The sequence below is a fragment of the Calidris pugnax genome, unplaced genomic scaffold (genome assembly GCF_001431845.1).
Source record: "Calidris pugnax isolate Ruff unplaced genomic scaffold, ASM143184v1 scaffold34, whole genome shotgun sequence".
Classification (NCBI taxonomy): Eukaryota; Metazoa; Chordata; class Aves; order Charadriiformes; family Scolopacidae; genus Calidris; species Calidris pugnax.
The window spans coordinates 4,305,150-4,317,454 of NW_015090771.1; the positions used below are offsets into that span (position 1 = coordinate 4,305,150).

Genomic DNA, 12,305 nt, shown 5'->3' on the forward strand with positions numbered 1-12,305 from the left:
TTTTTTCTTACTGAAAAAATTCACTTGCGTTTTAAGTCTGAGGAGGGGTAAGGAAATGCACAATGGATCATTTAACATTCTGCTTAATGGTTTTATTAATTCGTATACATTCACTTTGGTCTAAATCCAAGTCTGGTTTTGTTCATGAACTCGAGCATTGAGCAGGATTTTTATTTTTGTGAAAATGCGTAATTAGCTCTAAATGTTTAATTTATTAATGGTTTTACTGATTTTTCTTTTAAATATTAAGTGCACTATTGTAAAATAACTTGACTGCATTATTGAATCTCGCTCTGGCAAGACTAGCCTGCTTAACAGAGAAATCTGGCCTGGTCTGCTTCTCTTACACAGTTACAGATATAGAAGCTGCAGAAGTTAGACCTTTCTGCAGGCAGAAATAACTTACTTTTGCAAGCATTGAGAATGTGAGTAGATTAAACCACCAAAAATATTTAGAGGAGAAAACAGTAAGGCAGGCTGGAATGACAGTAGTTTATTTAACCGCCTGGTGGTCAGCCAGTCAGGAATACATCAAGCAGAAATGAATTTCAACCAGCTACTAAAAACAGGTACGTTAATATTCCTGTAGCCTTAATAGTTTTTATTCCTGATAAAAACCTTTGGGGATACTGAGTAGTGGAAGATTAGAGTATTTGACTTTCTACTCACTTGGAAAGCTCCTCATTTTCCTTTAGGAATTCCTGGCTCTTCTGAGAGGATATCAGGGAGGATGTGTTTACTGGGTTTGATTCTTGCCTGTATTGGAATTTAAGATTTTAATAGTTTGGGCAAATTTGTGCCTGTACGGCACTCCAAGCAAGTAAAAAGCTACACACATAGATATATTTATATAGACAGAGAGAGAGAGAGAGTGTGTCAACAATGAAATAGCATGGGATCCCTTTCAGCATTTAAATGTGCTCTAATTATATTTAAAGCAAGTCTTGTGGTTTTTTCAATTTGTCCTGCCTGTTTTACACACAATAAGTCAAGAACACCTGGCAGTGTTATGATTAAATAACTTTTTTTTAAATGAAAACTCCTTTTTCTTTAAGAGAATCTCCATTGTATTAGAATTAAGAGATAAGATTACTTGACCTTTGAACAGAAAATAATTGTATGGTGAGTTGTCTTGCTTTATCTAGCTTATGTCACCAGGCAGCAGTTTATTGAGTATAAATCTTTAGAGCAAGAGAGTTTATTTAGCTTAGGTATTTTGTTCCTATTCCTTGCATTTCTTGCCTACTTAAAAATAGGGAAGATATGACTCTGGAGTACTTCACCATTCTATGTCATTTTTTTAACACTATTTCAAAACGTCAATAGAAGAAACCTGCATTTTGTGGTCATGAGAGATCCTTGAATAGTCAGATTTGTTAATGTAGTTAGACTGTCAATATCTGTAATGCATAGGTAGCTTATCATGGTGTACACAGAAACAGGTAACTGAAGCCATAATTGCTGAAATATGAGCTGACCTCTGATGCTTGTGTTGTTTTAGGCACCAGAGCTTGTTGTCAAATAGTACAAAAAGTAGCTGTGTTGGAACTTGGGGCTAAAATTATATGCTAGTATCCTAATTTTGGATTATTCTTGTCGAAGTGTGATATTTCTCAACTGTAAGGGCACTCGCTAAATTGCTTGTAAAAATTTGTTAATTCCAAAATTTAAGATGCTGATAAACCTGTGTCTTGGTGAATTTTGTAAACCAGCAATTAGCAATGGTTTAATTGCTTCCTTTTCAAAGTATTTGTGGTCTGTTACTTACAACCTTTTTCCCCTGAAAGATCAACATTTTGAGAGAGGCTCTGGAGACATTTCCTAGACAGTTCCTAATTCAAGTTTTCAGTTAGAGAACCGCAGGTAATGTGTTTTTCCCTGAAAAGTGTGTGCAGTGATGCTGTCACGAACGTGTACATACTTAGAGCTCTTGCTCTGCCTACTGTATTGTGTGCTATAAGGCTATTCTTTTGTTTTGAAACAGGAGATCCTGAGAAGGAACTTAATCCCAAGAAGAAGATTTGGGAGCAAATCCAACCTGATCTTCGTACCAACGACCAGTGTGTTGCTACATACAAAGGAGTTCCATTTGAAGTGAAAGGGAAAGGAGTCTGCAGGGCAGAGACCATGGCAAACAGCGGCATTAAATAAATGAATGGTTATTACAAGCTTTTTCAGATGTTGAAATGGAAAGTAATGCAAGCACAATAAAAAACATGAATACATTACTCCTCTGAAATGCATGGTTAATACCTTTTTTGTTTGAGTCCTCTTCCCGAGGTACAGAATGTGTTATGCCTCCCACATTTTCACAGTTCATTCATTCACCGTGCTTACTGTCCTTGAGGTTAAGTGTTGTCAACAGTCATGAACCACTCAGTTCTCAAGACTTAATTGCCAAGGCTTGTTCCTGGTAGAACTATAGGCAGGCAAGCATATTTTCTGGACAGCTAAAAGCTTTAGAGGATCTATGGAGCAAGAGCATCTCAGTAAGGAAAAAAGGCTGCCGTGTTCCTTGTGTGCTAACTGCTCTTCAAGAGGTGCAGGACTAGCAGTTGGTTGGTGACAATCATCTTCATTCTGCTACTCACCTTGTAATAGTTTTTTCTCCTCTTTTTTCAAGCCGTTTTCAGATATATTATAAGCCTCTGCAACTTTGTTCTTGGTTGTGTTGTCTCAAGTAGTCTGCAGACAATTGTAATGTCTGCATTAACATAATGTCTGATTAAGCTACTCCTCTTTATGTCCTAAGATAGACAAATGGACATAGTTTCTTGTCCCACAGCTAAACTCTTACAATGTCAATAAGATCAAAGCTGTCACTTTGCTAAAAGAGTTATCTAGTTCACCTATATATTTCCTTCTAAATGATAGGGAGTACTAAGAAAGGGCAAATAGCAAATAGATTGTCAGGGCTAGTCAAATGCTACCAAAAAAATCTGTTTCCAATGCCCATACAAGTATAAAATTAATTGAGTTTTTGTTTTAATGTATTTTTATGCAATGATATTTCATACAAAAGATGCTTTTTTTTTAACAGAAATGGCTTCTTTGGTTTTTACAATTAGAATTATTCATTATTAATGTAGGACAAGTAGTCACGGTTGCTATGGTAATAGCCTCAAATTACATCTTTTAATTCCTGCCTTTTAATAATCTGAAAATAATTATAGATTGATTTACAATAAACCTTTTAAGTAACTATTTAGGGATACTTCAGATATTTTGGCATATAATACATACTTAACTGGTTGCTGTCTAACGATTGAAACAGTAAGTGCTTTTTTAACCACTGAAATAAAAAAACTTAGCCACCCTGAATTTTGCAGGCTTTGAACTTCATCCAGTAAGCTGGCAGAGAAAACAAAAGACAGTGATATAAAATTAAAAAGTACAGGCATAAAAGAAGAGATGAACAGTTTTCTTTTTTGAATTAGTTTTGTATGTGCCTATAAACTGTGTTAATTTTTCATTCATCTGGGAATAAGCAATAGTAAATAGTTCTTTTAAATGTGCCGAATAGCGTTAAGCACATGGGAGCTTTTTTATCTGCCTTGTAAGCTACATATCCAATAATGGCTTATTAAACAAAATTCTTGAAGTTCAAAATCTCAATTATAACTAATCTTGAATCAAGGTAAAGAAATACTTTTACAGTAGATAAATCTTAGCTTTTAATGCTGGAAAGCTCTTTACAAATTTTGGAATTCAGAGGAACTTCTGAAAGCTTGAAAAATTGAGCAAAGAGTCTCCCTTACAGTGTGAGCTCATGTGCTTTTTTTGTTTTTTTCTTCCAGATGTGTGTTTTGTATGAATTGCAATATACAATCAGGTATAGTGTAAAATCTGATTTGTGACTACGTACATATTAGGAGCATGGTTTAGAACACTACCTTGTTCTGATTTTATGGTTAAAGCTAGGATTCTGGATGCAGTAGTGTGAGGTACTTTATGAAAGACAAGTAGTTTGGTAATCCAAAATGGTATTTCTAACTGTGTGTTCAAAGGTATTTGGTACAAATGTGGAATTTTCCAGCTGATGGCTCTTTTATTTCTTTAATTAAATGGTACCTACCATAGAAAGTAGACAAATGAGCACATGAAAGCTAATTCTATTCCTTGCTGTGTTTAAGTAGAAGCACTTGATAATTATTTTGTCTTATGAAATTCAAGATCTTTCTTAAGACAATAGCTCTTTCCTCTTTAATTATGCTCTTCTGGTTGTCTAGGAAAATGTATTTATGCTGTACTGAGCTCAAAAGTGACAGCAGGGTACTTGAGGCACTGCATATGTATGCTTCCTCACTGAATCCACCCTCTTCTGCCTTGTCTGCATGAGTAAGTAGAACTGCAGTGAAATCCTTCCATGTGGGACCCAGAAGTTCCTGTAATGAAAAACAAATCTCAAATAGTTATCTCTTGTTCCTTTTCCCCGCTCCCGCTTCATATGCTTATGCATTAACAGACCAGTTATGTGTTCTTTTCCTGGCAGTAATCCAGTTCATGCTATCTGAGTTGCTGAAATTTCTGGGGTTTTTCACCTTCCCAAGACACTGACATCCACTTTCAGTGGGAATATGTGGTTGTGCAGTACTAGCAGTTCTCTGTTCTCTTACTACAGATGTTAGTAGAATTTCTCCAGTTTAAAGTTGTCTATATAAATAAGGGAAAATGGTTGTTTAGCTATGTCACACATTAGTTTACATCAGTAGTTTCCACATATCCATATTTCTACACTTTTCACAGCTCTTTGAAATTTTTTTTTGAAAATCACCAAATCACCTTGTGTTGAAAAAGAAATGATTGATTTCTCTGTAACACCCACTGCAATTCCAGCTGTATCCCATAAAATGAACTATTTTCAGCAATTCAGGAAAAACACAAATCAAATGCCCACCTTGGTGATGGGCCAGAGAGTTTGTCTCTAAGTGCTGGGGTTCATCTGATGGAGAGGAATGAAGAAAACAAGCTACTTTTTTGTCATTAAGTACAGAAAAATTTAATATGAATAAGAGATTGGGCTTTCATTTATAGATGTAAATGAAATTACAACTTTAGTGCAATCATGCTAACTCCTGTGCATGACAAGAAGCTTACTTTGGTAATAAGAACATTGCAAAGTGTACTTTAACTGTAACCTAAATACTGTGGTGTATAAAACTCGTACAGAATTTTGGCATAAGCTGTCTGAGAAAGTGTTAGCTTATCAGTTTTGGAGGGAGAGGATAGCGAATTGATTTACTGAGGACTCAGAGTCAATGCTAATGTTAGTTCTGGAAGCATTATCTGCCACTCTCAATTCATTAGGCTATATTATTGAAATAAAAATCCAGAGTGATTTAAATGCAGCAGTCTTCTAGTGATATGCCATCTTCATTGATATGCCATCCCTAATTTGCAGAGAATCATTGTGTAAACTCCTGATTGCTAAAGGTAGTCTTTGTGCTAATGTCTTCTTGGGGTGAAATAATGAAATATAACCAATACTTCATATTCCTGCCTCCCAGGCAGCTGTCCTGCCCTGTTTGTTTGTGGCTGATGAAATGACAGCATCTGGTCTTTTAAAAAAATAAATAAAAAGCAAACCCATTATCCAAGCTGAGAGCCAGTTGTAATTATAAAGCAGAAGTAAGTGTTGCTTTCTGATTATTTTTAAACATGCTTTATTTCCCTTCCAGTAAGGGTTTTAAAGCTCCATTTAAAAGAGAAAAGGCGTGGTGGCATCTCTTATGCTTTCAATGCCCATATGGACTTGATCCAGAACAGACTCAAGCTAGAAGCATGATGATTTTTTCATTGGCTTAGAGTAAAAATATTTTAAGTAAATACTGCTTTCTCTTAAATACCACAATGTATATATAGAGAGAGAACTTTATAAGGAAAAAGGGTAACACTGAAAACAAATACATGTAAACTGACAATGAGTGAGGGTGTCTTGAAATTAGAACTAACTACTGGAAAAGTGAGGAGCAACCTACCAATAGAGAGCAATAGGGAAGAACAGGAGAACAAATCAAACACATTTTGAAAGCTACTTTTCTATTGATATATTGGTATTTTTTTAACTACATATGTATTGTATATTTAGATAGTGTCAATTACAGCAGATGACAAGACTTGATGAACCACAAGTCCCTCCCGGTCCTAAAGAGTTTTAGAAAGTTTGTTAGTGTAAGACAGCTGCAAAGTGTAATGTGCAGACTTTGACGATAAATGAAACCTTTTGTTTCTTTGTAAATCATAGAAACCTGGTTCCATCTGATCAGGTAGATAGACTGAGCAATATATAGGTTTACTCTTTTTTTGTTGTTTTCCCTTTCTTCAAAGATACATATGCATGGTAAAGAGAAAAATCCAACTGAAAAGAAAGCCATTCATTTTCAATGACCTTCCCCTCCTATCTTACCTACTTGCAAATTTATTATTTTTTTTTCCCCTCAGGAGCTGCAAAATACTTGCTTCAAGGCAGTTATGCTAGAAAATTTACTCTGGCTAAGGAAAACTATGGTAACTTTCTAGTTACTTTTCTCTGGAAGAGGTACAGCAGTAGTGACAACGCAGGATAGAGCTAAATATCTTTGCCACAGGTCAGTCAGCTTTATGTGTGATTTTGGGCCTGTGTCTCTCAGAGCGCAGGAGAGGGAGGTGCCCTGGCTTTGCTTTAAATAGCATTTCTCTTGAACAAACTAGATCTGTCATGAGAAAGCATTAAGTGTAATTTCTGAGGGAAAAGCTTACTTTGATAAGTAAATTCGGTTCCTAAATTCATTTGTGCCATGCAAAAGAGAGCAGTACTCGGCACTGGTGAGGCCTCACCTTGAGTACTGTGTCCAGTTTTGGGCCCCCTACCATAAAAAAGACATAGAGGTGCTGAAGCGGGCCCAGAGAAGGGCGACAAAGATGGTGAGGGGTCTGGAGAATAAGTCTTATGAGGAGAGGCTGAGGGAACTGGGGTTATTCAGCCTGGAGAAGAAGAGGCTGAGGGGAGACCTTAGTGCTCTCTACAACTACCTGAAAGGAGGGTGTAGAGAGGGGGGGGTCGGTCTCTTTTCTCAAGTCACAGGCGACAGGACAAGAGGAAATGGCCTCAAGTTGCGCCAGGGGAAGTTCAGGCTGGATATTAGGAAAAATTTTTTCACTGAAAGGGTTATCAGACATTGGAATGGGCTGCCCAGGGAGGTGGTTGAGGCACCATCCCTGGAGGTGTTCAAAAGACGGGTTGATGAAGTGCTGGGAGGTATGGTTTAGTGAGGATGCTCCTTGTTTGTTGTGTGGGGGTCTATTTTTGTCAGTTAGGTTGACAGTTGGACAAGATGATCTTTAAGGTCCCTTCCAACCTAGAAGATTCTGTGATTCTCTCCTCTCGGGGTTAGCAGCTGTGGGGCATGATGGTGGGGTTGTGCATGGTGGGTTTCAACTGCTAGGCTGGGAAGTGTCCCCGTTTTCAGTTGCACTTCCTTATTTCAATTTTGCAATCAACTCTTCCATAGCTATTGCCACCTGAAGAAGAGTTGCCGTTAAGGGCAGAGACTTCTATTTATTTGTTTGTTACCTGGATGAAGTGAATTGCATGATCGCCTTCCTCTGGACACAGAGGCACGTCGGCCCTCAGGACCAAGAGGGCCAGGTGCAGGCCTTCCTCCCCGAAGTGGTGAGCCAGGGCTGACCTCACTGTGTCTCTCACCTCCTCTTTGCTCAGGCCGCTGTGGGGGTAGCTTGGAGTGTCGAGGACTCGAACACGGAGAGTGAGCTCGCGGCCATTTCTTCTTATGATCCCCGAAATGCGGCAGCTGCGCCCGAGGCTGCAGCCTGTGGTCACGGAGCTGGGGGAGCGACGACTCTCGAAGTCCCAGCTGCCCAGCAGGCTGTTCCCAGCAGCGCTTTTGCCAGTCTGAGATCTTCCCAGGACAACAAGGTTGATGGTCATCTCGTTGCTGTCTGCCATTGTCGACTTTTTTTTATCCACAAGCCCGGCGCTAAGCGAGGAACAAGTAAAATGAGCCATTTCAGATAACTTAAAAAAAAAAAAAATCCAGCGAAAATTAGAAAATTCAATGCCTTTTGACTGCCCTTCCCTGCCTGAAATGTTTTAAGGAGTGTGTGGTGTAGACAGATATTCAGGAGAGCACGTACACTTCTGTCTGATCCAAGGACAGGTCTTTGCTGTCCTTCCCAGTCTGCTCCTTAGAAATAACAAGACCCCATGGAAGGTGTCACAGGTACAAGAGCAGCCTAAAAGGCTGCGCTGCTACACTGGCAGAAACAGAAGAGCTGGGAAAGTATGGGATGTGAGAAGAGCTTTAGGAACAAGTAAAGCAGATAAAGCTAAGGAGAGGCGACAGAGAAGGAAGGGAAGGCAGGAGTTGGGAAACAACCATGGAAAACAGCACTGGCATGCAGGGAGAGTAGATTATGAAAAGGAGGCAAAACTAGGGGAGGAAGAAGAGGATGGTGACAAATACGTGCTGCTGTTATTAAGTGACCAAGTTTCAGGAAGCAAATCTTGTTTTTAGGAAAAAGTGGATAATCGGGGAGAAGCAGATTTTAAAGGAGCGCTTTTTCACAGCGGAAAACAGCTTAGAATATGTCTTTCATCAGCTACCCCTGAAGTTGAAATAGTAATCCAAAAGGGCTTTCTGACACAGATAAATATGTGTGACTTATAAATATAAAGGCCTTATAAACAACAAAGAAGAGCTGAAATAGCCAATGCTGCAGGTTCTTACCCCATGTGAAATTCAGACTGGAAATGTACACTCTACAAACTTTTTGATTTATGGCACAGTTAGTGGAAAATGAAAGCTTAGACTGGTGGATGGAGAGGGGAGCTGGGTAAGTATCATTTCCAGTTACTATAATTGTTCATAAGTAAGCCCTCTCATTCTCTTTGAATTTTTCTGTAATCCAGGATCTGAAGGGGTTTTGGTGGACATTAATTGTCTAACAGGAATACTGGATGATTAAATAAATTCAGAGTTGTTAAAGATGGAAAATCATATCAGCAAATAAGTAGTTTATAAGTAAGTTTATAGTTATCAGTGACACCTGAACTTCAGAAAGATTTTATTTATTTATTTTTTAAGATATAATGTTTAGGTACTCATAGAGAGATTGTGAATTTTATTTTTTTTTTTTTTTAAGACATAATGTTTAGGTACTCATAGAGAGATTGTGGCTAATTTTTGAAAGGGATTTCCTGTGATTTATTTAGATTCTTGCATGTGCCGTTCAAGCTTCTCCTTCATATTAAATCAATGCCCAAATCAATCTTTCAAAATAACTTCAGTATAAAGCCAAACATGCAAGAGCTATTAACATACTAATTTTGTTCCAGGCAACATTGAATGCTATACACGACCTTCCTTACTGAATTCGTAGTGGATTTTTCAGTGATCAATTTCCCTTTTTTTTTTTTTTTTCTTTAAGAATACTTTTTAAAATAGACACCTTATGAAATGGTTGTTATCAAAGAATACTTTTTTAAATAGACACCTTATGAAATGGTTGTTATCAGTTATTCAGCAATTTAGATGTACATTGTATTCTTTTTCTGTACCATAATAATACAACATGGTGGTCATGCATTATGCATTTGTGCATTCCTTGGTTAAATCACGATCAAGGATTTGGTGTTTTGGTTTTTTTTCTCCTGTAAGCAGCCTACACTTAAATACTTAGATTAATTTTATATTAGGTCACTTACCTTATTTTCCCATAAAATTCCTATTTCATTCAGACCTCATTCATAAACCACGTGTGCAGTATAAAAAGAAGTCCGTATGTGAACTTTGAAACTAACAGCAGCAACGTACCATGCTGAGACTGTTACGTACACATTAATCTGGTTAATCTATTACTGATAGATCCTCATTCAATTGGGTATGTTTCTCCAGTAATTGGCACATGAATTTTTGCAACTTAGCTGCAAAATACTGCAGATACAGTTTTTGCAATGGCTTTAGTGATTGTATGAAGTTGATATTTTTGAAAGGTAGTTGAGTTCTACCAGCAGTTAAATGTGACAGTGATAGTGGAGGTACTGAGATTACTTTGTGTTGCATGTTTTTGAATGTGTGTTCATATATATGCATGTGAAGAGCATATGCACTTTCTCTTATTACTGCAATGAATTAGTAATTTCAATATTTTCAAAGCACAGTGTAAACCATATGCAGATGTAAAGCTGTTTGCCTAAGAAAGATGGATTAAAAAAATCAAAATATGCATTAAAATGCAGAAATTATTTGTGAAAACTCAAAGGCTTGCACCACTGCCATCGTGTGCATTAGCTCATAGCTCAATAGGTTGATGCATTTCTCTTGGAAGCATCATTCTTTGCCATGCTACAGTAGCATTAAAACAAGGGATAAAAGGATTGTCCAGAAAGGACCTATCATTTGCTTTTCAGGCAATTTCCCACATGCGGGAAAGCAACTGATTTGAACTCCTGTGCCTTAGTGGAAGATAAATATAAATTTGTGCTTTAATGACCAGGTTCTAGTAATAGAACGAAAGAGTGGAGTGAGCCCTTCGTAAGGACAGGTTTAGATAAGCCACCTCTCTGAGTGTAAGTCCAAGGTGGGTGGGGGCACATGTTTACTCCAAGGGTGTTAAAATATGTGTCACTACACTGAGAACAAGAGTCTGGTATGTAGTCTGTCTGTGGTAGGAGGAAGGGGAAGGTGCTTTCTAGAGCCCAGTCCTGCTGGGAACATTGGCGTCTAAAACATAGCTCTGTGTGGAAGCCTGTAAGTACTGGTTTGCCCCACAGTACCAGGGCTGTTCCTGCCAACCGCAGCAGTGGAGCAAGACTTCAGTTCCTCTGGAAGCCTGTTGTCTCCCACTATGGTGCCACAGGCACAGCCAGTGCTTTGGCAGAAGGTTAGACATTGTCATCCAAAACATAGCTCTGTGTGGAAGCCTGTAAGTACTGGTTTGCCCCACAGTACCAGGGCTGTTCCTGCCAACCGCAGCAGTGGAGCAAGACTTCAGTTCCTCTGGAAGCCTGTTGTCTCCCACTATGGTGCCACAGGCACAGCCAGTGCTTTGGCAGAAGGTTAATGATGCCTTCACAGTCTCCTCCTGTAAATTCACATCATTCATCATGAATGAGTTCATCTTTTGTGTTACTTGGCTGTAGATGGCTGCACAATAATTCTGTTGCCGTTATGTTTTTAAGAGCACATAGACATTTAGTTGCTTTCAGACTGCTTTTCACTGCTCTCAAGCCTGCCTGTTCTTGTGAGAGGTGGGAGATTAAATCCCTTCCTCTATCATATGTGTAGCTGAGGTAGCTACTGATAGTTTCCACTGTGAAAATCCTGTGGCTCAATGCTGTGCACAGCCTTTGTCTGAAGGCATATTTATATATAAAGTGTATAGCAAGGTTCCTTCATTTGCTAGTGGATACAAACTCAAAAGAAGAGCTAAAGATGCCTTCACAGTCTCCTCCTGTAAATTCACATCATTCATCATGAATGAGTTCATCTTTTGTGTTACTTGGCTGTAGATGGCTGCACAATAATTCTGTTGCCGTTATGTTTTTAAGAGCACATAGACATTTAGTTGCTTTCAGACTGCTTTTCACTGCTCTCAAGCCTGCCTGTTCTTGTGAGAGGTGGGAGATTAAATCCCTTCCTCTATCATATGTGTAGCTGAGGTAGCTACTGATAGTTTCCACTGTGAAAATCCTGTGGCTCAATGCTGTGCACAGCCTTTGTCTGAAGGCATATTTATATATAAAGTGTATAGCAAGGTTCCTTCATTTGCTAGTGGATACAAACTCAAAGACCACTGGATGGGGAGTGACTCACTTGCAAACCAAAAAGGTAGGTCAGTCTTGTAAAACTATGGACATTGTGAAGATAAAATCCAGATGCTTCCTTCAATTTCCCTAGAAGTCTTGACTTTGGTTAAATTGTCACAGTCTAGCTCTGTACTTTTCATTGTACTGTTCCTATGCACAGTAGGCAGCATAGATCCTGGCAGTTGCATCCAACTGAGCAAGTAGCCTGGCAAGGAGATAATATAAGCTGTGCATGGACAAAGATTTAGACTACCAAGTAAGCTGGGATTCCACAAGCAGAGGAGCAAAATACATCTTGCCCAGCTGGATGCAGAACAGGGCTTTTATGCTGGCAAGATGGCTGTAAAATTAAGAGTAGTGTAAATGAGGTGCTATTTAAATGATATCTAACACTTGGCTAAAAAAATTTCCCAACAAGAAAAGGCTTTTATTTCCAGTATTACTATCAGTGTAATAGACTCTGAGTTGGGACACATCTGGAAGGTCTTACAACAGCAGA

The 12,305-nt window shown here is 38.5% G+C and overlaps 2 protein-coding genes across 4 annotated transcripts in view; one reads left to right on the forward strand and one right to left on the reverse strand.

Annotated features, from left to right (window-relative positions):
• The window catches only part of AIMP1 (aminoacyl tRNA synthetase complex-interacting multifunctional protein 1), a 38,767-nt gene extending 36,528 nt beyond the window's left edge, over positions 1 to 2,239 (forward strand). For 2 of the 3 annotated variants that reach the window (XM_014941210.1, XM_014941202.1), the window contains exon 7: positions 1,985 to 2,228. In XM_014941210.1, the coding sequence (XP_014796696.1) occupies positions 1,985 to 2,151 (167 nt within the window). In that variant the 3' untranslated portion in view covers positions 2,152 to 2,228. Of the gene's footprint in view, positions 1 to 1,984 lie in introns of all 3 variants that reach the window. The other variant, XM_014941192.1, reaches the window with a different exon arrangement.
• Positions 2,240 to 3,992: 1,753 nt separating this feature from the next.
• Positions 3,993 to 9,771, reverse strand: GIMD1 (GIMAP family P-loop NTPase domain containing 1). Its single transcript, XM_014941220.1, has 3 exons — positions 9,704 to 9,771; positions 7,553 to 7,976; positions 3,993 to 4,385 (listed from the first exon to the last, which is right to left on the reverse strand). The coding sequence occupies exons 2-3, from the start codon at positions 7,943 to 7,945 to the stop codon at positions 4,113 to 4,115; spliced, it is 666 nt and encodes a 221-aa protein (XP_014796706.1). The 5' UTR covers positions 7,946 to 7,976; positions 9,704 to 9,771; the 3' UTR covers positions 3,993 to 4,112.
• Positions 9,772 to 12,305: the final 2,534 nt, after the last annotated feature.